At 42.5% G+C, this 22,233-nt stretch overlaps 2 protein-coding genes across 2 annotated transcripts; both read left to right on the top strand.

Moving 5' to 3' along the window:
* Positions 1-1,073: 1,073 nt before the first annotated feature.
* PPBP (pro-platelet basic protein) lies at positions 1,074-3,272 on the top strand. Its single transcript, XM_006729811.3, is given in 4 exon segments — positions 1,074-1,485; positions 1,855-1,941; positions 1,944-1,989; positions 2,134-3,272. Coding segments are annotated over 4 exon segments (357 nt in total). The 5' UTR covers positions 1,074-1,364; the 3' UTR covers positions 2,237-3,272.
* Positions 3,273-6,898: 3,626 nt separating this feature from the next.
* LOC102738645 (platelet factor 4) lies at positions 6,899-8,045 on the top strand. The gene is made up of 3 exons (XM_006729812.3): positions 6,899-7,080; positions 7,382-7,511; positions 7,823-8,045. The coding sequence occupies exons 1-3, from the start codon at positions 6,978-6,980 to the stop codon at positions 7,908-7,910; spliced, it is 321 nt and encodes a 106-aa protein (XP_006729875.1). The 5' UTR covers positions 6,899-6,977; the 3' UTR covers positions 7,911-8,045.
* The last annotated feature ends 14,188 nt before the right edge of the window (positions 8,046-22,233 follow it).

The following is a 22,233-nucleotide window of genomic DNA, read 5'->3' as shown; positions in this document are numbered from 1 at the left end:
TTTTATAGAAGAAACAGGGATCCAGACAATAATACACACCAGCCAGCATGTGATGTGTAGGTCTGCCCTGCATCTCTGTGGGACTTTATCTATATCATGTGGGGTTTGAGATGGAGACCCATAAGGAGGGTCTGAGAACTGAGGAATAGAGATTTTATTGCAATTTGTAATACTGCAAAACTGGAAACACCCTTGAGGTCACCAATAAGACAGAGGTTGGACAGAGGATTGCCCATGCCATAGAATGTCATGCAGCCATTAAAAAAAGGATGGGGCAAAACTACATTGGGGTAGCATGAAAGGATGCTGAAGACATATTTTGGAAGGACAAAAGCAAGCTATATAATGATCCCATTTTTATTAAAAATTCTGTGTCTACCTCTATCTATATATGAGCTTCTCTATGAGTGATGTGTGTGTGTCTCTATGCATATGTATACATGTGTATATAAATGCAGGTAGAATAGAAAACTAATGCCAACTTGTTACCAAAGGTTACCACTGGGGAGTGAGGATATAGAATAATGATGATAACACTTCTTATTCCACATACATCTGCAGTGTATGAACCTTTTACAATAAATTATATTACATGCTTCCCTGTAATAATAAAAATAAAAGAAAAAATAAATACGCAGGGGCTTGTTTTTTAGGGTAGACTCAGGTGTCAGAAACAAGCAGTTTATTTTATAACACAAGGGGAGAGGAATTTTTCTTCTAGTTTCTGGATGAAATGATAAAAAAAATAATACATTTGGAAAACAGAAAGCAGCCCATAAACTAATACACAGAGTGAGCCTTTTATGGTTATTGGCTCATATTTTATCTACATCCTACAGACAAATCCTAGCATTTGTCAACAGCCAATTTGGGAACAACTGCTTTCCTTGGCAACCGGAAAGGGCTGCATATTTATGTTTTCAGATACTCATAAAGTGTCTTTTAAGCCTACAAATTGCCTTATCAGGGCATTATCACATAGTGATGCAGAGAAAATACGTGTAATACTTCAGTCTTGTTCTTACCTCCCGAAGTGGGAGGCTATGTTTGTGTAAAGGAGATGGGGACTGAGAAAAGGATGGGGGAGAGTGTGAAAGGAAGTAAAAATGAAATTGAGCAGGAACCCTGACCCGCCTGGCATTTATCTGGGTTGGGCACAGCCTGCCCACCCTCCCACATGTATTTCCATATACCCTCACCTCTCCTGCCTTATCTTTTTCCTCCTTACTGGCCTTGAGGGAGCTTGTATAAATGGCATCAGGAGAGCATGAAAAGTCACATTGCTGCAGACTTCTAGGCAGCAATACACCCTCACGCTGAGGTCTCCTGTCTCTAGGAACGACTCCAGCTTAATCTTCTCCACCATGAGCCTCAGACCTAATGCCGCCCCCTCCTGTGCCCGCACCAGCCCTCTCCGGGTTCTACAGGGGCTGCTAGTGCTATCCCTGCCCTTGACCACGCTGCTTCCCTGGGCCGCCGGAGAAAGTAAGAGAAACTCCGGGAAAACTGAGGGTGGAACGTCTGCTGCCCTGCAGCAGTGGCGGGGCGGGTGGGGGTGGGGGTGGGGGTGGGGGAGTGGGGGGGTGGGGGGGTGCGGAGGGTGGGGGGAGGGGGGACCCTGCCCTGGTTCTCCTGGGGTGGGAGACGGGCATTATACTAGTAACTCTAGGCGGCGAGGAGATGCTTCGTGGGCACTCTGCTAAGGTACTTTACTGAAGGTTTGAAGACGATCATATACCCAGTGGCTTTATGAGAGAGGTACAGTTAACGAGCAAGGAGACTAAGGAAACAAGTCAAGAGATAAGATCTCCGCAATAATCGCAATGGCTAATCGAGCCACACTTTCTACCCTAGCTCAAAGTGTGGACAGGAAACAGTTCTTTGAACTTTACTGCATGTGTATGAAGACCATCTCTGGCATTCATCCAAGTAACATCCAAAATTGGAGGTGCTCAGAGCAGGACCCCATTGTGCCAATGTTCAAGGGATGTAAGTCTCTGCTTCTGTAATCATTGCCTCATTGGGCGTTAGGGAAACTCTCTTCTCTCCCCGTCAACTCTATTGTATCCAGCCCCGTGGATCCTTTCTGAGAGTCACGCCAGGGCACTCACAAAATTCCATTCCCTCTTGCAGAGCCACACTGAAGAAAGGAAAGAAAATCTGCCTGGACCCAGAAGCTCCCAAAATCAAGAAAATAGTCCAGAAAATTTTGGAAAGCGATGGGTCAACGGCTTAATTGGTTCACTTTGTCAAACCTTTTTATCTCCCAAGAATGGGAGGAGTTTGAAGGCTTGACTTTCTGGAGTTCTTATTTATCCAAAATTCCTATTCGTATTGTATTAAACTTTGGATATGTTTTCCATTCTGCCTCAAAAAGTCACATGGTATTCTGAGAAGGCTGGTTAATAGATGACAGAGAGAAGATGACAATAAGCAAACTTACTTTCAAAATATAATGTATGGTTTATTCCCTAACTCTTGGTTAAATGTGACGCTCTGCTTTGCATTCATTTATTTAAAATTTTCTTTTCAAATACTTACATGTGCATTAACCTATCTTGCTCTACCTTACTGTTAGACTAGCTATGCCCATGATGATTAATAGATTCCATAATGGTCAATGATATTTGGAATCACACAGAGCCCAGAATAGAGCACTTGCTCAAGAAATGTTTGCTAATTTATTTAGGCGCTTAATGGAGTTTTTCACTGTCTTAGTCTTAGGATGTCTTGTTTCAAAGCATTTTCTGGAAGATATTTCCAGTGTTTATTTTAGCCTTCAAACCCTAAAAAGAATAAAGTTGTAGAAAGTGAGTCTTGTAAGCAGTGGTTATTTATTTTAAAGAGAATATATTTAATATGAGTAGAATAAAAAAAAATATGATGAGAGGTGCCTGGGTGGCTCAGTCGGTTAAGTGGCTGCCTTCGGCTCAGGTCATGATCCCAGAGTCCTGGGATGGAACCCCACATTGGGCTCCTTGCTCAGCGGGGAATCTGCTTCTCCCTCTCCCTCTGCTGCTTCTCTCTCTCTCTCTGTCAGATAAATAAATAAATAAACCTTTAAAAAAACATATGATGAAAAGCATTAACATTCTCTATTAGAAAACTCCAGTATTTTCAATAATAATAATAATAATAGAGGTTCTATATAGTGTTAAATGTTTTAACCTGACATGTTTGTATATATTTGCATTCACTTAATATCTGCATGGTTACAATTTTAGTATGAGAACCAACCCTGTGAATGAGTAAAATAAAAAATGTAAACTTTATCAGACTTATAAGTATTGTTTTGTAATCAACAGACCTTTCATTCTTTTTAAAATTGTTTTTATTTGAATATAGTGGACACCCAATGTTGCATTCATTTCAGGATAGTGATTAAACTTCCCCATACCTTATGCTGTGCGCACCAGAAGTGTAGCTGTCTCGTTACAACATTATTACAACATCATTTACTATATTCTCTATGCCGTGCCTTTTATCTCCATGATCTACTCATTCCATAACTGGAAGCCTGTACTTCCTATCCCCCTTCACCCATTTTGCCCATTCTCTCCCCCCTCCCTCTGGTATTTCTTAATCCCTGAAATTTACACCAACACTATTCTTGCACAAGTATTAACATGAAATCAAAATTTGTTATTGTTTTGTTGTCATATATTATTAATTTTAACAGAACTGTTGAAAAATGCCTTAATTACCTTTTTGGGGTTTTTTTACACTTCAGTATTCCACAATCTAGCAAACAAAATCACCAGTTGATGATTTGTGTCATTTTTAATTTATTATAATAATAGCTAAACTTTATTGATAAATTTTAATATACCAGGCATATTGAGTGTTTTGTATGTATGAATGAAATAATTCTCACAAGATAGCTATAAGAGGACATCCTCTGCAGAGAGCATAATTGGGTAAATAGTTCTACCACTTGCTAACTGCGTAACTTTGGGCAGGTTGCAAGACCTCTCTATGCCTTAGTTTCTTCATCTCTAAAATGGGATAATAATACTGCTTATCTCACAGAGTTGATGTGAAAATTAAGAGTTAATAAATTCAAAGGGCTAGAAGTAGTGCATGTTACACAATGACCCATATATAAATGTTAGCGACTATTTGTTATTATTCTATTATAAGCATCCCCAGCATTATAGAGAAGAAAACTGAAGTTCAAAGAGATTAGGAAATTTGCCCCAAGATCAGATAACTAGGTAGGTGACAGAGTGGGGATTTGAAACTCTGCTTTTAACCACCACACTGCTTTCCTTGATTCTTCTTTTGCTAATAAAGAGATTACATTATATATCACACGTTATTGGCACACAAAATAGGACCTGATCATAAGTAGCATATTGTGATGGTTATAGGCGAAGAAGTACGTTCATCAACCCCAACCTGCACACGGACTTTGGGGAACACTCATGTAGTAAGCATTTAGTCTACGAATTTTGTATATTAAGATCTCCTTTTATTATCTCCTCATCACAGGCTCAGTGCCTTAAAATGGTTTGTCCACAAAATAAATGCATTTATTAAGTAATAGTTAATAACAACAACTACAAATATATATATATATATACATCAAAGCAGTAAGTGGGGATTGCAGTCATTTTCATTAACTTTTCTCCAATAATTCCAAAATAGCTCAGACGTCTCATTTATTTCTCTAGTGGCTTCCTACTGAAATCCAACAGTGCCAGCTCCTGAGACATGACAGAGTTCTTCCACTAAACTGTTCCTCCTCAGAGGCAGATGTCTTTTATTTTCATGTACACATGTTAAACTATTTCATTTAATGCACAGAAAGAATCATTTAATCGTCACTTACTACTTCCTGCAAATACTGAAATCCAGGGGTAAAGTTGCACAAATCCAGGGTGCCCCCCATTCATAGCCCAAACCATTCCTTCTATCTATTCCCTCTGCCACTAACCTTACTGCGGATCTCAAGTTTTAAAGCAATAAACTGGTCTAAGGTACAGCATATTCTGTATCAGTCATTGCATTGGGTGCTGGATATTAAAAAAATGTAAGTCACACAGAATTGTCCTTGAAGAGATCATTGTCTGGTAGGAGAGGCAGATAGGTTGACAAATCATCACAACCATATGGGACACACGTTAATATACAGACATGCTCTAACTTAGTAAAGAAACGACACGTGAATAAATCAAAGCCTCAGAATCATTTTCAACATTTATTATCTTCATGAATATAGTTCTTTATATCAAGTCCCTACCCATGTGCTAGAATAATGATAAACGTTATGATGTCTCACCTCGTAGAGCTTTCCATCTGGGGAGGGAAAACATTTTAAACATTTTCAAACACACACACACTCATATGCATATCTATCTGTGTGTCTAATGTACATGTGTTCGGGGCACCTGGGTGACTCAATCGGTTGAGTGTCTTGATTGACTCTTGATTTCGCTCAGGTCATGATCTCAGGGTCTTGGGATGGAACTCCATGTTGGGCTCCATGCTCAGCAGGGAGTCTGCTTGAGATTCTATCTCCCTCTCCTTCTGCCCCTCCCCCCACTCACGTGTGTCTCTCTCTCTCTCTCAAAGAAATAAATAAAATCTTTACCAAAAAATGTACCTGTGTGCATGTTTGGAAGATCTGTGAGAAATCGCAAAGGCAGAGGGTGCTACAAAAACCCAACAGGGAACACAATTAGCTGTAGCCATCAGGAAAGACCTCTCTGAGGAAGTGATGTTAGGCTAACACCAGAAATTCGAATAGGACTTAGTCAACTGAAAGGCAAGTGGTGGGATCCTAAGAGAAAGAACCTCGGAGGCCCAGGAAGTAAGCTGCTAACTCCCGCAGAGGTCTGGTTCCTGCTGAGCATTCAGAACCAGCTAGTTCCCGGCAGTGGGCTACTGATGCCCGTCACCGCTGTTAATCAGTGTGACAGAAAGCCTCTGGCGTTGAGATGAGGGCATCCTTTGCCTTAATCAAGAGCCCAAGTCATCCTTTTTCAGGAAAGGGAAGATGGTCCATATTGATCTCTTGACCTTTCCTATGTGGGATTCTGTGGCATGCCCTCCACCCACTCCTCCATATCTTCTCCACGCTCCACTCCTGGATGCCCTGTGTCCTCCTGAGAGCATCACTGCTCCGGCCGGCAGGGCAGCCTGCCTTAAACTGGCACTGGCTTGGGAAAGGCGGCCTGGAAACTCTCCTTTTCCACCTCATTTCTGGGCCCAGCCCAGCAGAGAAACATCTAGGCACTGAGTTTTTACAGAAGGAATGCGTTCAAATATTACTTTTACAATTTTTCTCAAAGGAAGAGGATAGCTGAGGATAACAGATTTTGCTCCCTAGAGTATGTTGGATGAAGGCTGATCCGGCGGGATAGATCAAGAGACTGAGGAAGCCTTCCACATTCGGGTGAAATTAAAAACTAAGTCATCCTCTGAAGACCACATTCAACTTTTTACCAGCCAGAAAACAATTACTAAGGACACACCTTGAACACCCACAGCCACCCAACTCAACTGATAATGTGTAACTGGTAATCTGTAGGAAAGGCAGGTGGGAGTATGCAGTGCTTGGAAAGTTGGGAGTTGGGAAGAAACAGAAACTGTCTCAGGTCTGAAGGTCCCAGCCCTGTAAACTGCAACATGTGGTGGCAGAGAATTCTACCGTAACACATAACGCAACAGACACCTAAGGTTCAAGGGTTGTTTCTAACTACGCCCGCGTGCATGTGTATGAATTCAGGTTGCAGTTGAGGATCCTACTCTCAGCTCCCAGCCAGGACAACTGACCTCAGGCTTTTCCCGCCCTCCCTAATCTTGGCTGGCCAGAGCCTAGCTCTTCCCAGAAGTAGCTCAGCTTCCCCATCCTCCACCCCAAGCTTCCGGACCCTGGGAATAAAAGGGGCCTGGAGAGTCTTGGGAGCCACTGGCCAGCTAAGCCCCAGCCCCGACTGCCCTTGCACGCTCGGCTTCTGCGGCAGCTGCTGGACATGAGCGTCGGAGCGCGTTCCCGCGCCCCCAGCCCCTGGCGGGGCGCCCGGCTGCTGCTCCTGGGGCTGCTGCTCCTGCCAGCAAGGGTCGCCCTCCGCACAGGTGGGGGCTGAATAAGGCGTCCGGGGGACACGCGGAAGCAGAGCGGGAGAGTCAGGGAACCCCTAGGCCTGGGGCAGAATCTTGCATCTTTCGAGGTCTCGCTAGGTGTGCGGGCGCTGTGCCAAGCGCTGCCGCCGGGTGCGCTTCACCATCTGGTCAATAACGCTTCTCTGAGGGAGGTAGGATCTGTGGGGGAGGAAATGAAAGCCAAACGCAGTGAGAAAGATCCCTAAGCTAAGTATGGGGGTTCCCGGAGTCACCACTCTCTCTTTCACTGCCGTTTCCCGGACCCAACCCCCAGTGGACCTGGAAGGAGGAGATGAGGACCTGCGCTGCGTGTGTATGAAGACCACCTCCCTAGTTCGTCCCAGGCACATCAGCAGCCTGGAAGTGATCGGTGTCTCAGGCCACTGCTCCACCCCCCAGATGATGTTGAGTCCTGCCACTTGCTTCTCGGCGCCCGCCCACCTCCGTCTGCCTCCTCTGCCTCCTCTGCCTTCCCTTCCCCGCCTCCGCGTCCCCCTCACCCCGCACCCCCCGCCTCCGCGTCCCCCTCACCCCGCACCCCCCGCCTCCGCGTCCCCCTCACCCCGCATCCCCCGCCTCCGCGCCCCCTTCACCCCACTCCCCCGCCTCCGCGCCCCCCTTCACCCCGTCCCCCCGCCTCCGCGCCCCCTTCACCCCTCGTCTAATCCCAAGTTCAAACCAACCCCTGAAAGGTGCGTCTCTTTCCTCCCCACAGAGCTTCGCTGAAGGATGGGAGGAAAATATGCCTGGACCCGAATGCCCCCCTGTACAAGAAAATAATCAGAAAGCTTTTGAAGAGCTAGCTACTTAGCTGCCTGACTCTGTACCCTTTCGACAGAGCATGTTTTTTGTTTTTGTTTTTTCATTTGCAACCTAACTGTGGAAGAATCTTCTTATCGTTTTATGATCTTTCAAATTCTAAATAAATACAATAAATCCACTTGCGGTATAGTCAAACTATTTCTTAATAGAGCAAAGAAATAGCGTCCTCACGTCACAGTTTCATTTTAAAGAATCTCCAGAATTTTAAGCAAAAATAAATTTGAAGGAAAGTTTGGCCTAATAAAGACTGCTTCACTTGGTGTTATGCATTGGCTGATACATATTTACATAACTGCGTTACTTCATTTATTTACATATTAATGTTATAATTAGCTTTGCCAGTAAATATTAATCACACTTAACCGTTATTGGCTTTTTAAATCAAAGAAAGACAATTATCAGATGGTTTCACTCATGTGGAATATAAGAAACAGCACAGAGGATCATAAGGGAAGGGAGGGAAAACGGAATGGGAAGAAATCAGAGAGGCAGACAAACCGTGAGAGACTCTTGAGTCTGGAAACAAACTGAGGGTTGCTGGAGGGGAGGTGGGTGGGGGGATGGGGTAACTGGGTGTGGATGGGCGTTAAGGAGGGCAGGTGATGTGATGAGCACTGGGTGTTATAGGCAACTGATAAATTATTGAACACTCTACCTGAAACTAATAATGTGCTATATGATGGCTAATTGAATTTAAATTAAAAAAATGTTTGGTAAAAAAAAAGTTACTGGCTTTTTATTTGTATTTTTATTTATTCTTTTAAAAGATTTTATTTATCTACTTGAGAGAGAGACACAGAGCACAAGCAGGGGGAGTGGCAGGCAGAAGGAGAAGCAATCTCCTCGTGGAGCATGGAGTCCAAGGCTGGCTCGATCCCAGGACCCTGAGATCATGACCTGGGATCATGACCTGAGTGGAAGGCAGAGCTTAACCGCTTAACCGACTGAGCCACCCAGGCGCCCTGGTTACTGGCTTTTTAAAATAAATAAATAAACCAGATTCTGCTTTTATCCCCTTAAGGTTTATACTCTACCCCAGTATTAGAAAAATTAATAAAAAGGAAACTAAGACTCTCTACACATATTAAGAGAAGTATTTGTATACTTTCCAGAGAATTACATACAAATATTTGACTCTTTTTTTTTTAAGACTTTATTTATTTGACAGAGAGAGACACAGCGAGAGAGGGAACACAAGCAGGAGGAGTGGGAGAGGGAGAAGCAGGCTTCCCGCCGAGCAGGGAGCCCGATCCCAGTGGGACTCGATCCCAGGACCCTGGGATCATGACCTGAGCTGAAGGCAGACGCTTAACAACTAAGCAACACAGGCGCCCCACAAATATTTTACTCTTAATTAGTGCTTTGATAACGTTGACATTTCACTAAAGTGAAATGTTAAAAAACAGTTGCTATACCCACATTACTACCTTTAGTGAATACCACATTTGGCAAACCTACAGAATTGGCTCTTATTCCATTCCATTTATATACCATGAGGGTTGCTCTAAGCCTGCAAATGTTCTGAATGGGCTTTTTTTTCCTTGGTAGTCTCACGTTCGGTAACACTTTATTTGCAGTCAACCACCGTTCCATGAATCCCTTAACATTAGAGAAATCAAAATTGTATGTTAAACGGCTGTGGAAGGTAGGAGAGGTGCAAGGTTATACTTTCATTTATGCTTCAGGAAGACACTACTATATTTTGGGGAGAAAGGAGGGTGCTGCAAGATGGGCATGTTAGTTACCTATTGCTTCTGCAACAAAGTACCATGAATGCCATACCTTCAACAACACAGATTTGTTATCTTCCGGTCCTGGAAGTCACAAGTCCAAAATGGGGCTTACAGGCTAAACTCAGGGTATCCTCAGAGCTGCATTCATTCCTTCTGCAGGCTCTAGGGGAGAATCTGTGTCCTTGTCTTTCTTAGCTTCTGGAGGCCATTTGCAGTTCTGGGCTGGTGCCTCCTTCCTCCATCTCCAAACTACATCACTCCAACCTCTATTTCTGTTGTCACATTTCCTCTCTCTCCTCTGACCTTTCTACTTCTTATACCCTGCTTGTCTCTAAAAAAAAAAAAAAGACCCTTTGTGATGACATTGGGCCCACTTGGATAGTCCAGGACAATCTTCTTATCTCAAGATCCTTAACACATCTGCAAAGTCCTTTTATTTTCTTGCCATATAAGGTAACATTTTCACACGTTCCAGGGAAATTTCTGGAAAAGGGTGGCACTATTCAGCCTACCATTGTGGGCAAGGATGTAGAATCTGGTTGAGGCAGGAGAACACTACAGACCCTTGCTCGTGATTTCATGTCATTTCAACCTAGTGCAACCATATATAGAGGTAGGATTGGTCTGCTGAGGGAAAATGGGGATTGAAACAATTCATTCTCCTTGGGGGCGGGGGAGGGCCTCTGAGATGACAAACTATTTAAGTAAATGCTATTTATAGAGGCTTTGGAAGTGCCAAAGTATCATCTAAATTTCCACACCCACTTTGCATGATGGGTAATATTATTCCCATTGCGAAGTTGAGGTAAGTCTCAGAAAGGTTCTGGAACCTCCCAAAGCCACCACTGGGTAGAAGCTGAGCAGATGTGTCTAACCCCCAACTCCCTGTATGCTGCCTTTCACCCAGGCCATTGTCCTGTTAGCTCATTCTTCAGAAAGGAACTGTCCCATGAATAGCCCTTGGAGGTGGAATAAGAATGACCTGGGGGTGGGGGTGGGGGCGCAAATGGAAGAATGGAACTGCCAGGAGGTGAAAAATGAGTAGAAAGACACAAGACCATTAACTCCTCAGCATGACTGGAGGGCCGTTTATCATTTGGCAGAGCTGAGGTGTCTATGGGGAGCAAATGATGGTCTTCCAACTAGTTTTCACCCATTTGGTGTTTTTCACCTTCAGTCCACCATATGAAGGTCACCCGAATTCTCTTTCCAAAAATACAGATACTTCCTTGCCTAAAACCTTCAAGATTCAAGATCCTTAGCTTGGCGCCCAATGCCAGGCAACACTTACTTCCTCTCTGTGCCTGAGTCTCCTCATCTGTGAAGTGAGAGCAGTAGGAGCGCCTACTTCAGTGGTGTCCATGAGGACTTAAATAGATGACATAGGCAAAACGGTTAGCATCGTTCCTCCTGCAAAGACTGTGCTTAAGAACTAGCAACCATAATTATTACTGTTGCTCTCAATATTGCTGTCGGTACCCCATCCCAGCCAGTCCAGAGTGCAGACTAAGGCATTTAACAGAGCGACTCTTGGTGCAAAGTAGCAAAATATTGGTGCAATAGGAATAAAAGTTCCTTAAATTGCATGAACTTTGGGAGACAAAACATTGGAAGTGGAGTGTGGGTGGTAAGATTGTTTTTTTCTTTGCTTACTTTCCTTTTATGGCCTGCCTCAAACAACCTACTTAGAGTCCATAATCTAGGTGTGACTCAAATGGCCCAAGTGCATTTTGCAAAAGTCTACCCATGCTGGTGCTTTGCAAATCCTTCCTTCAAAATTGCCGGAGAAGACTTTCAAGTGGCTGCCTTTATCAGCAATAGCTTTGGGAGAAAACTTTCTTGCCAAAGGAAAGCCCAAATCAGACAGCGACTTGTTGCACCTTCCGGCTCTTAGAACATTTATGGAGTGATAAAGTTTGAATGTACTTACATTATCTTTTTCCCTGCAAAAAATGTCCACACACTAATCACTAACTGCATAGTCATGGACTTTATCAACAAAACAAAACCACCAAAGGATATTTTGCTCTTGGAAGTCATTCTGCATTTTTTCTAAGTATTGCTTTTTTTCCCCTTGGGAGGCCTTTGTGGTAAAAACATTCAAGTGTTTTGTGGTTGTAAAAGACAAGGAACATATGCTCATTATGGATAACATGGAAAACACAGTGGAAAATATAAGGAAAAATTTTAAAATGACTAAGTTTGCCACTCAAAAATATTCTGTTTTTTCAAAATATTAGTTATTGGATATTGGTCGTAAGGTGAACTGCTAATTTTCAATAAATTATCACTGTAATTACAGGAAATTAAAGGAAACAGTAACTACTTCATTGTTAGGGAGCATTCCTGTCCCAATTTTGCAGGTAGCAAACCAAGTCCTGGGGTAATAAAATAAGTTATTCCTTGGTGAAAGAATGTTACTCAGGGGATCAAGCATTCACTTGTACATTTATAGGTCTTGTGCATATATGTATTCACAGTGTGTGTGTTTACGTATTTATATACACCGCTAGAACAAGTTCACAATACAATATTTGTTTTGTTCAGTGTGTTTTGATATTTTGTTTTCTATACTATCTTACTTTATCCACGTTTTAGAAAATGTTGGCCACAAGCCTGTGAAGTATTTCATAACCCAATAATGGATCATAACTTATAGTTTTAAAACTTTGCTGTAGTTCTTTGATTAAAGATTTGAGTTTTCACATTTCGTGTTGGAGGCCATACTCCAAAATGGTGCTTCTCAAGATACTCGGAGAGTCAGGGACAGGATGCTCAGGACCAGCTGGATAGTTAAATCTCCTTGCCTGAGGTTCGTTTTCAATCTCAATCTGCAGGACTGACCTGGGGTTGGAATCTTTGGGAACCGCAGGAGGAGCCAGCTTTTGAGGGGAAGATATAACACCAAACAGGGACTTGTCTGCACACTGTTGAGATTCTCTGCCTTTTTCAGGTTGGGGCTCCCACTTATACTCACTGCCCATTCAGGTTCATTCACGCACATCCTGTCTGGGTCCTAATGTAAACTGAATCGAGGGCAGAAAACATTGCTTTCTAGGGTGCTTGGAAAAAGTAAACACATTCAGTACATTCAATTGGTGGTTTTATAGCTATTTCTTCTTCCCTTACAGTTTTTCTCCTTATCCCTTGAGTAGCTGGCTTTAGCCCAGTGGGCTTTCGATAAGGCAATCTTGGGTTACAGAGTTTTGACTCTGTGTGACCTGAGTTCCCTAGTTTCCTCATCTGAAAAACCAGGGCAATAAAATCCATTTCACACCTTGCTGGAAAAGGGTAAATCTCACTAAGAACAGGACCCAGCGTGGGTCTGACTCGGAATTGGAAAGTAATGACTAAAAGTTACTTTTCTTCTCTTTCTTTGGGAGTTTTACCCCCAAAACACATATCATTTCCTAACGATAGTGGCCAGCCACATCCTTGAGCTAATGAGTGAGCATTAAGAACATGGCCGACAAGCCAGAACTTTCCCTGCACAGAACCACAGCTCCAAGCGTGGGTGCAGATAACTATAGTAGTCACCCATTTCTGCAGTTTTGTGTTCCTTGGTTGCAATTACCCACCATCAACCACGGTCTGAAAACTCCGAAAGCAGACTGTCCTACTTCTGACTTAGCATGAGAAGGCCCATAGTAGCCTAATGCTATGTCACAATGCATATGCCATTCACCTCGCTTCATCTCATTATGTAGGCCTGTTACCCTCTCACATCATCACAAGAAGTAGGATGAGTACAATACAATATTTTAAGAGAGAGACCACATTCAGATAACTTCTATTACAATATATTGTTCCAATTTTTCTATTTTGCTAATTGTTGTTAATCTCTTACTGTGACTAATTTATAAGTTAAAGTTTATCACAGTTATGTATATATTAGGGAAAACATAGTATATATAGGGTTCAGTAGTATCCGCCATTTCAGGCGAACACAGAAGGTCCTGGAACACATCCTTGGTGGTTAAGGGCGGGCTACTGTGTTTAAGAAAAAAGTTTAACGTGACAGATACAAGTTGTATTTTTCCATTCAAGGTAACAACTAAAAGAAAATCAAATAACAAAATCACAGTGTTTATCACACAGCATATCTATAAAATATTCGGGAGATCTGGTGGTTGGAGGCCACCAGGCATAACTGTTTATCTAGTAAAGAAAACAAGGACAAGAAATAAACTTTGGATGTAACCTCGTGAAATATTTATGTCTTTGCTGAGGCAGAGCCATGGGAATTATGCTATTATTAGGCAGTGTTGTGATGAGAGGTAGTAAATCTTGATGGCAGAGTTGTCATCAAGCAGATTGGAGCAGTCAGCTCTTACTTACCAGCTTTGTTGGAGAATCGGTGAACTATTTTTGCAATAATTCTAGGGATGAAGACAGGATCAATTGGGGAAAAGGAGAATAAAGCAGTGTATATCTATCTCCAACAGAATAATCATTAGACTGCACTGTGATCATTTATCTGTTTCTTCCTTTAGATCAGGGAATAAGGGTCTTGCCTCTTCTCTTCATTCCCACTTCCAGAAAAATGCCTAATAGAGTGGGTGTTAAATAAATGTTGGTTGATGTTTATTAACTACATGAAGGGGAGCAGGAAGGTAGTTAGTATCATAATGCAATGGTACAGTTGGGGGCTGGACAAGGCACCTTGTCAAGAGAAAGTGGGTGGAACATGAAGGACTCTATTTTCCCACACCTGACTTTGTTAGGCTCAGAGATTTCACCAAATTATTCATAGACATTATAACACATTCACGCCATTTACCCTCTCGAGGATTTTTATGACTTTTTAGTTAGAGTCACATCTATAACTATTAGGGAAACTGCTAAGAGTTCCCCTCATCTGTCCATCCACAGCCTTCCAGCACACACAGATGCTATAATGTGTACTCATTAAACATGATTTGACTGCAGATACTCACATTCGATGTGCAACATACACATATGTAAAGTACAGACAACCAAGCCATCCTTTCTCCACTTCTACCATAATTCCCACCATATCTAATTGGATCTCATATTTCCTTAATGTCCTCAACTACTTCAGAAGTGTCAATCAACAAACTAGCTCAGTCGTACACCAATAGAGTCACCCCTTTGAAGGAAGTATCATGCAGAATCCTCTGCCTCCAAGATTACCTGAGTATATGGACAGAGTCTAGAAGGCAAAAATAAAAACAAAACGTATCTGGTCAAAAAATTGGGAGATAATGAGTATTGGAAAATACTGTGGACAGCATGCTCAGTATCTAGTTTTTAAGATGATTAACATTTCCTACTTGAAATCTGTATCTTTATGCTATGCATTTTCTTTTGCGGTTTATACATTCATTTTTGGCTTCCTAAATTTGGTTTCCATAATATGATAAGGTCATAACGGTGTTGTCATCTCCAAGACAGCTTTCTTATGTCATTATTTCTAAGAAAAGTTTTCTCATTTCCTTATTCTTTTGCAATTTTGGCAATCCTGTATTTCTTCCTGTTATACTATATGATCATGATACCATTGATTTAGTGAGTAGACAGCTCAGGAAACAATTTTAGAAAATGGAGATAAAAAGCAATTTATAAAACATGCCTATCTGCCTGCTCTATCTCTCTGGACTCCCTGCTTCAATGGTAAACTCCAACTTAAAAAATCAACTGTTTACTTTTGTAGTTGTGTCATACCACACTGCTTCCAGCTTCCATGCCTTCGCTTATTTGGTCCTCCTTTTCTGGAATGGGTTCCCTACTCACTCACCTTAAATGGCACCGTCCTCCAAAATGTTTTCTCTGATAGCTCCCACCCTTCCAAGAAAGGGAATCAGATGCCCCCTTTCTCTAAGTGCCTATAAAGCTTTGTGCTTTGGGGCACCTGGGTGGCTCAGTTGGTTGAGAGATCGAGCCTAGCACTTGGTGCAGAGTCTGCCTGAGATTCTCTGTCTCCCTCTCCTCTGCCTCTCCTCCTGCTCTCCCTCTCTCTCAAAATACATAAATAGCACCTTAAAAAAAAAAGAAAAAGCTCTATGCATTGCTAAGTATCATGGACCTCCAGACAACTCCATATCTTTTTTTTCTTACTCCTATAGATTGTGAGTTTGGTGTGACAGAAAATGTCTTTTCCCTCTGTGTAGCTTAATTTATTTCTTAGCTTATAAGTAGTAGATAAATGTTGAAGGAATGAATGGATAAGTGGATTAGAAATAGAGAAGTAGAGCTACTTGTGTTGACAAGTTATCTCTAGCAGAAATGTGGAAGATGAAAGGTATTGAGCCAGACTATTCACTGGTAAGAAACAGACATCTAATTTAAATGGCATGAAAGAAAGAGAGAAAGAAAGAAAGGAAGAAAGAAAGAAAGAAAGAAAGAAAGAAAGAAAGAAAGAAAGAAAGAAAGAAAGAAAAAAAGAAAGAAAGAAAGAAAAAGAAAGAAAGAAAGAAGAAAGAGAAAACGAAAGAAAAGAAGGAAGGGAGGGAGGGAGGGAGGGAGGGAGGGAGGGAGGGAGGAAGGGAAAGAGGGAGGGAGGGAGGGAGACTTTGTTGGCTGACATAGCATCCATGAATAAATCAGAGCCACCTGGAGGACATGGGTACCCAAACAACGTCCTTTGTAATTTTTTCCCATTTCATGTGCTTTCCTCTGGGCCAGCTTCATTCTCAGGCAGACTCTCCCCAAGCAATGGCTCACCTCTGGATCCCCTTTTACCAGTTTAGCAGCCCTAGGACGAATTAAGAACTTATTTTTCAATTGTTTCACTAAAAATTCTAGGGGCTGTTTCTCATTTGAACAGGCTTAGGTCACTTGTCCATCTCTGAATCAACCAGCGGGCCTGGAGGGTGGGCCAAGAAATAGTTCATCCCCCCCAACTTCATGGACTGAGAGGGGGCAAATCTAGGATGTGTTACCAGGAAAAAGAGAAAGGGGAGCCCAACATGCCATTTCTGAGGAGACCCGATAGAGAGGCTGACCTATTCCTGGTACACCCTAATGCCTTTGGCCTGTAGGGGGGATGAGTTCAGAAATTTAGTGTCATGTTCAGACATCTTCACTCTACCCCCATCAGAGCCGGAGTCATTACCTCAGAAGAGATCATTTGGGGCGATCTAGGAGTAGAGCAGAGCTACTCTGCCCTTTCCTGCTTGCCAACCAGCATGGGTAGTTCTCAGGCTGGAGCAGTGGTTCAGCCTTGGTGCCCCCCACAAAGCAGAACCTGAGTCATCAGCCTGCCACACAGGGTGATTTATTTGGGCAAAATGTTCCCAAGGTTGGGACTGAAGAACTGGGAAGAGTGAAATAGAGTGTAGGCATCTGGGGTTTAGCCCTCCTGGGACTCCTGTGAGAAGCCATGCAGAATATCTGCCTAAAACATGACAGAGGAGGAAGTAGTTATCATTGCCTCTTCTTCCTTATTGGCAAGAGATTTTCCACGGCAGTGACGGAGAAACTTTGGGGCAGGAAGTCACCTGGTGCGGCCGGGGGGAGGAGGTGTAAGTTTACACCTGCGTGCGCTTGGTTGCTGCTGCTGTCATGACCAGGGCAAAGCAGTGAGCCCAGAGGCTGTGAACGTCCTGGATTTTATTAATTGTCAATTCCGAAAGATTTATAATAATTACAGGGGGCAAATGGAATTTAACCACCAAAGCATCCCTTTTTAAAAGGCTCTTCCATTTCCTTAGGAGTTGTTGCTTCTACTGGCTTAAAGAATGTGCATAAAAAGTTGGTGTTCAGGGGCGTCTGGGTGGTTCAGTTGGTTGGGCAACTGCCTTTGGCTCAGGCCATGATCCCAGAGTTCGGGGATCGAGTCCCACATGGGGATCCCTGCTCAGTGCGGAGTCTGCTTCTCCCTCTGACCCTCTCCCCTCTTTTTTTTTTTATTTAAGATTTTATTTATTTATTTGACAGAGAGGGACATAGCCAGAGAGGTAACACAAGCAGGGGGAGTGGGAGAGGGAGAAGCAGGCTTCCCCCGGAGCAGGGAGCCTGATGGGGGGCTCAAACCCAGGATCCTGGGATCATGACCTGACCTGAAGGCAGACGCTTATCGACTGAGCCACCCAGGTGCCCCAGATCCTCTCCGCTCTTAAGCTCTCTCTCGCTCTCTCAAATAAATAAATAAAATCTTAAAAAACAAAAACAAACAGACAAAAAAACTTGGTGTTTAACTCTTGCAGAAGTAATCAGCTTGGAGAGGTACATGTTCAAACAAGAGATTGAACTTGTTTATTGTAGTAGGCTACAGCAGTCCTGTGCTTATAAACATTTCTGCATTTTGGTTGAGAAAGATTTCATGGATTTAAGTGGCATATTAAAGAAAAAATAACAAACAACAAGAAACCTTTCCTTTTTACTTCATTTCCAAAAAACAAGAGATGTGAAGTCCTTCCTGGAAGTCAAATTCTATACAATCTGCAGGTGTTAACTGCTTCTTAACGTGCTTCATTTGGTCCCATTTTTTGGCAGCTTCTGTAGATAAGTTGGAGTTCTGATATCCCTGAACGCCCTCATTTATGTCAGTTTTGGGTTGGGTCTAGAGATCATTACAGCAAACGCTTTCTGTTTTTCTTTAATTACATGAAATTGAGAGATTTGCACAGCATGATTGGTGCTGAAGTCAAACTCTTTAAGCCTATAAAACATGACGAAGTGTCCAAACTGGAGCAGCGGATAGTTCAGATTTTCATATCTGAGCAAATATGAACTCAACAAAAATTCATTTTTTTTTTCTAGGAAGCTAACAGTAAAGCATGCACACCCACTGATTTCATTTGGGTGGTATTCTAAATGGATTTAGAAAGAGCAACTTTTTAAAAAAACAACCTTTTTATTTTGAAGTAATTTTAAATTGACAAAATTGGTAAAAATAGTAGTTTCCTGTACTCTTCACTCAGTTTCCCCTTTTGCAAACACTTTACCTTAACAGGGTACTCTTGCCAAAGCGAAGAAACCAACACTGGCACATTCTTATTAATGAAAACTCCAGACTCCCCCGGACTTCACCAGGTTTTCCACTCACTGTCCTTTCTGGTCCAGACTCATCTCAGGTTACCATACTGTTCGTTGTCACCTCTCATACTTCCCTCTGAACTATGACCGTTTCTGAGTCTTTCCTTATTTTTCATGACCTTGACATTTTTGAAGAGTTCTAGTCAGCTATTTGATATTCCTCAATTTAAGTTTGAAGGATGTTTTTTTCATGGTTAGCCTAGAGTTATGAACTTTTGGGGAAAATACCAAAGAGTTGAAGTGCTCCTTTCATCACATTATATCAGGAGGCACATGATATCCACTTAACACCACATTACACCATTAACCTTCATCCTTTAGTTAAGGGGATGTTTGTCAGATTTCTGCATGGTCAAGTGACTAGTTTCTCAGAATTGGACAGTTTAAGAAAGTACAACAAGCTATATGAACAAGTTACAACAGGAGAGTTATGCTGTAGAGTGAAACAAAACTATGCAGCTATAAGATTGTTTTGCTATGTTTGAATATTAGAAAAATTCAGCTAGGGGAATAACAAAGTTTTTAAATTTTTATTATTTTTATTTATTATTATTATTATTATTATATTTAGAGAGAGTGAGTGCATGGGTCAGGGGAAGGGCAGAGGGAGAGGGAGGAAAGAATCTTAAGCCTGCTCCAGGCACTGCACAGAGCCTGATGTGGGACTTGATCTCACCACCCTGAGATCATGACCTGAGCAGAAATCAAGAGTCTGATGCTTAACCGACTGAGCCACTCAGGTGTCCAAACAAAACAGATTTTTTTTAAAAAAAAAATCACTCCTTTCTAGAAATTCTTAACCATATATCACAGAGCATCTTTATCATAGCATAATGGTTAAAAGCCATTCTCTTTGAGTTTGAGTCCCAGGTTCAACATCTTGTGGTTTTGGGAAAGTTACTTCACCTCTCTTCACCTTAGTTTCTATATTTGTAAACTTAAAGCCCCATAAAGATAATCTTAAAGTTCCATATCTACTTCACAGGGTTGTTTGGAAGATTGAATGTGTTAATATTTGTAGAACTCTTAGAAGAACACCTACAATTTGCACAAAATAAACATGCTGTGCCTTGGGGTGGGTGCACTGGCTTAGTAATTTGCTCATGGTATGTGGCAACTAAAAGGAAGTGGCCTGTTTCATATTTACTCAAATCCTGTAAACTCTTCTTTGTTAGCTACTATGTTTGTTGAAGAAAACAGCGAATTTCAGTGATTTTCTTAAAGTTTGTTCTGTAGAACAAACAAAAGAGAGATTATAGGAAAAATAATCTCTTCATGCCTTTCTGATTCTATAAACTTCATAAAATGAGCCTGTTTTACATGTACAAGGAAAAAACAAAGCAACATATCTTTCAAATTTTAAAGAATATTTTTGGATTTTTGAGCCAGTTTCCCATCAAATCCCAGAAAACAATTTATAATGAGAAGAGAACCACACAGACTCAATTATTCATAAGCTAGTCACATATTTACAACTTTTTCTCACTTCTTACTGCTTAACACAAATTTTAATCTTTTAATTTCCCTCATTTTCCCTTTCAGGATCATACTGATAAAGGCTAGAATGTCTTTAAAGGTAGGCATTCATTTTGTAAATCTTTTCCAACCAATGAGATGGAGAGTAGGTCAAACTCCTTTTATAGATGAAGTGATTGAAAATAGGACTACAGTGGGGCGCCTGTGTGGCTCAGTCCCTTAAGCATCTGCCTTCAGCTCAGGTCTTGGGATCCAGCCCTGCATGGGCTCCATGCTCAGCAGGGAGTCTGCTGCTCCCTCTCCCTCTGCTGCTCCCCCTGCTTGTGCTCTCTCTCTCTCTGTCAAATAAATAAAAGAAATCTTACCAAAAAAAAGAAAGAAAAAGAAAAGAAAAAAGAAAGAAAGAAAGAAAAAGAAAATAAGACTACAAAATAAATCAGTGGTAGATCTCAACAGTAAAATTTTTTAAAAATCCCGTGTAAGGGTGTCTCCTAGTATAGTACAGATGTGCCTTCCTAATACAGAAAATTTTAAATGTGAAGAGAAAAATTGGGAAGTGAACCTTTCTATTACAATTTTTTTTTTTCTTTATGAAAGGATTTACAACAGGTTGAGTTTCTGTTTAGGCAATGCTGGGAAAAGCTATCTCACTTAAGGAACATTTATAAAGCGCTTAATCTGTGCTGGCTCTCACAAATGTTGACTCATTTCTGATAATTACCTTGGGGTAGACAAAGAAATGTTTAACAACTTGCAGGTGAAAGGTGGCAACCAGAGGTAAGCAGTTTCGCTACTACGTGCAGGCTTATTCACTAAACTAGGCTGCCTGGAGCCTGGTTCCTAGATACCCACACCTCGGCCAGAAGCCATTGCCATCTGCCCCCTCCACCTCCCGCTCCCCCTTCCACCCCACCCCCACCCCGGCCCCACGCTTCCCATCGCATTCCATGCCTCCAAGAGGTCTGAATCCACCCCGGAGAATTATTACACGTAAGCCCTCTATACCTAATATTGAATTAGTAAGAGTTCTCTAAAGCTTCTGGTGAAAAAATAGTAAAGGTGTCAGGTTCAAAGACTGAAATTCCTAGTCAGAAAACAGAGACATGTCATTATTGCTAGAGAAAGGGGGACGAACACTGAAGGCCCCATAGTAAATGGCACGGGATTTTGAGCGTGATTGGCGGTTCATGCTTCATCCGCACACAACAGGACCAAGGCTGTTACACAGTAGGTACCCAGTCTCTGGGGACCATGTGCTATTTTGTCCAGGGATGGACCAGAAAGGGAGAATTCCGCGAGCCTGCGGGACTAGCCCCTCTGCAGCTTCAGACTGGCCGCCAGTCCGGTATTTCATAGATCAAATCTGAATCCCTCCTGCATTTGGAAAAGGAGATCTCCCCGGAATTCGGGGAGTTCCAATATTTCAGAGGGAAGAAGGAAGTGCAGCAGGATACAGAAAAAAGAGATCATGTTACGGTCAACTCTCACTTAAAAAATCAACACTGGAATCCACTTTAGACACTGATCCTTATTCCCACCAAATGGAAAACATGAGCAAGATGATCTAAGTGTGAGTTGAGAATACACAAGAGAAACAGATTGAACATTCTTCTCTGGAATCTGAGAAGCTATTTTTGACAGACTTCATTTCAGGTGTTTGGAATATGCAAAACGAAATTTAGAGACAGAATATATAGAAATAAAGGATAGACAGTTAAGCAAAATTTGCCCCCTCACCGTCCTTAATTCCCCCCAAAACTGATAACTAAAGAGACATAACTCTCCCTCTGAAGCTGTGGTGCCTCCCTTGTCGGGGGCTCACAGATCCGCCTCCGGCTCCTGGCCGGGCCACCGGGGATCGCTGGGCGCCCACGGTGCCCCCTGCAGGCTGCAGCTGCAGCGTGACGGCCCCTCGCGCCTCCTATGGGGATTCCGCAGGAAGGAGAAGGTCCCCGACTCGCAGGGACATGCGGGTGGCCGGGCGGGTCCCCCTTCACCGCGGGGGCGGGGCCGCGCTGTCCTTTCCGACCCCGAAGCGACGTGCGGTGCCGGGAACTTCCCCGGCCGCGGGGCTGCTCACTTCCCCGCGCCCACC

Source organism: Leptonychotes weddellii, chromosome 2 (assembly GCF_054177405.1).
Source record: "Leptonychotes weddellii isolate Sample4059 chromosome 2, ASM5417740v2, whole genome shotgun sequence".
In the NCBI taxonomy this organism is placed as follows: Eukaryota; Metazoa; Chordata; class Mammalia; order Carnivora; family Phocidae; genus Leptonychotes; species Leptonychotes weddellii.
The sequence above is the reverse complement of the archived record's forward strand: the minus strand, read 5'-3'. Positions and strand labels throughout refer to the sequence as shown.

Coding starts and splice junctions, on each gene's coding strand:
- LOC102738645 (XM_006729812.3), top strand. CDS start 6,978: ATGAGCGTCGGAGCGCGTTCCCGCGCCCCCAGCCCCTGGCGGGGCGCC. Junction 7,081..7,381: donor AAGGGTCGCCCTCCGCACAG/GTGGGGGCTGAA, acceptor CCCAACCCCCAG/TGGACCTGGAAGGAGGAGAT. Junction 7,512..7,822: donor TGCTCCACCCCCCAGATGAT/GTTGAGTCCTGC, acceptor TCCTCCCCACAG/AGCTTCGCTGAAGGATGGGA.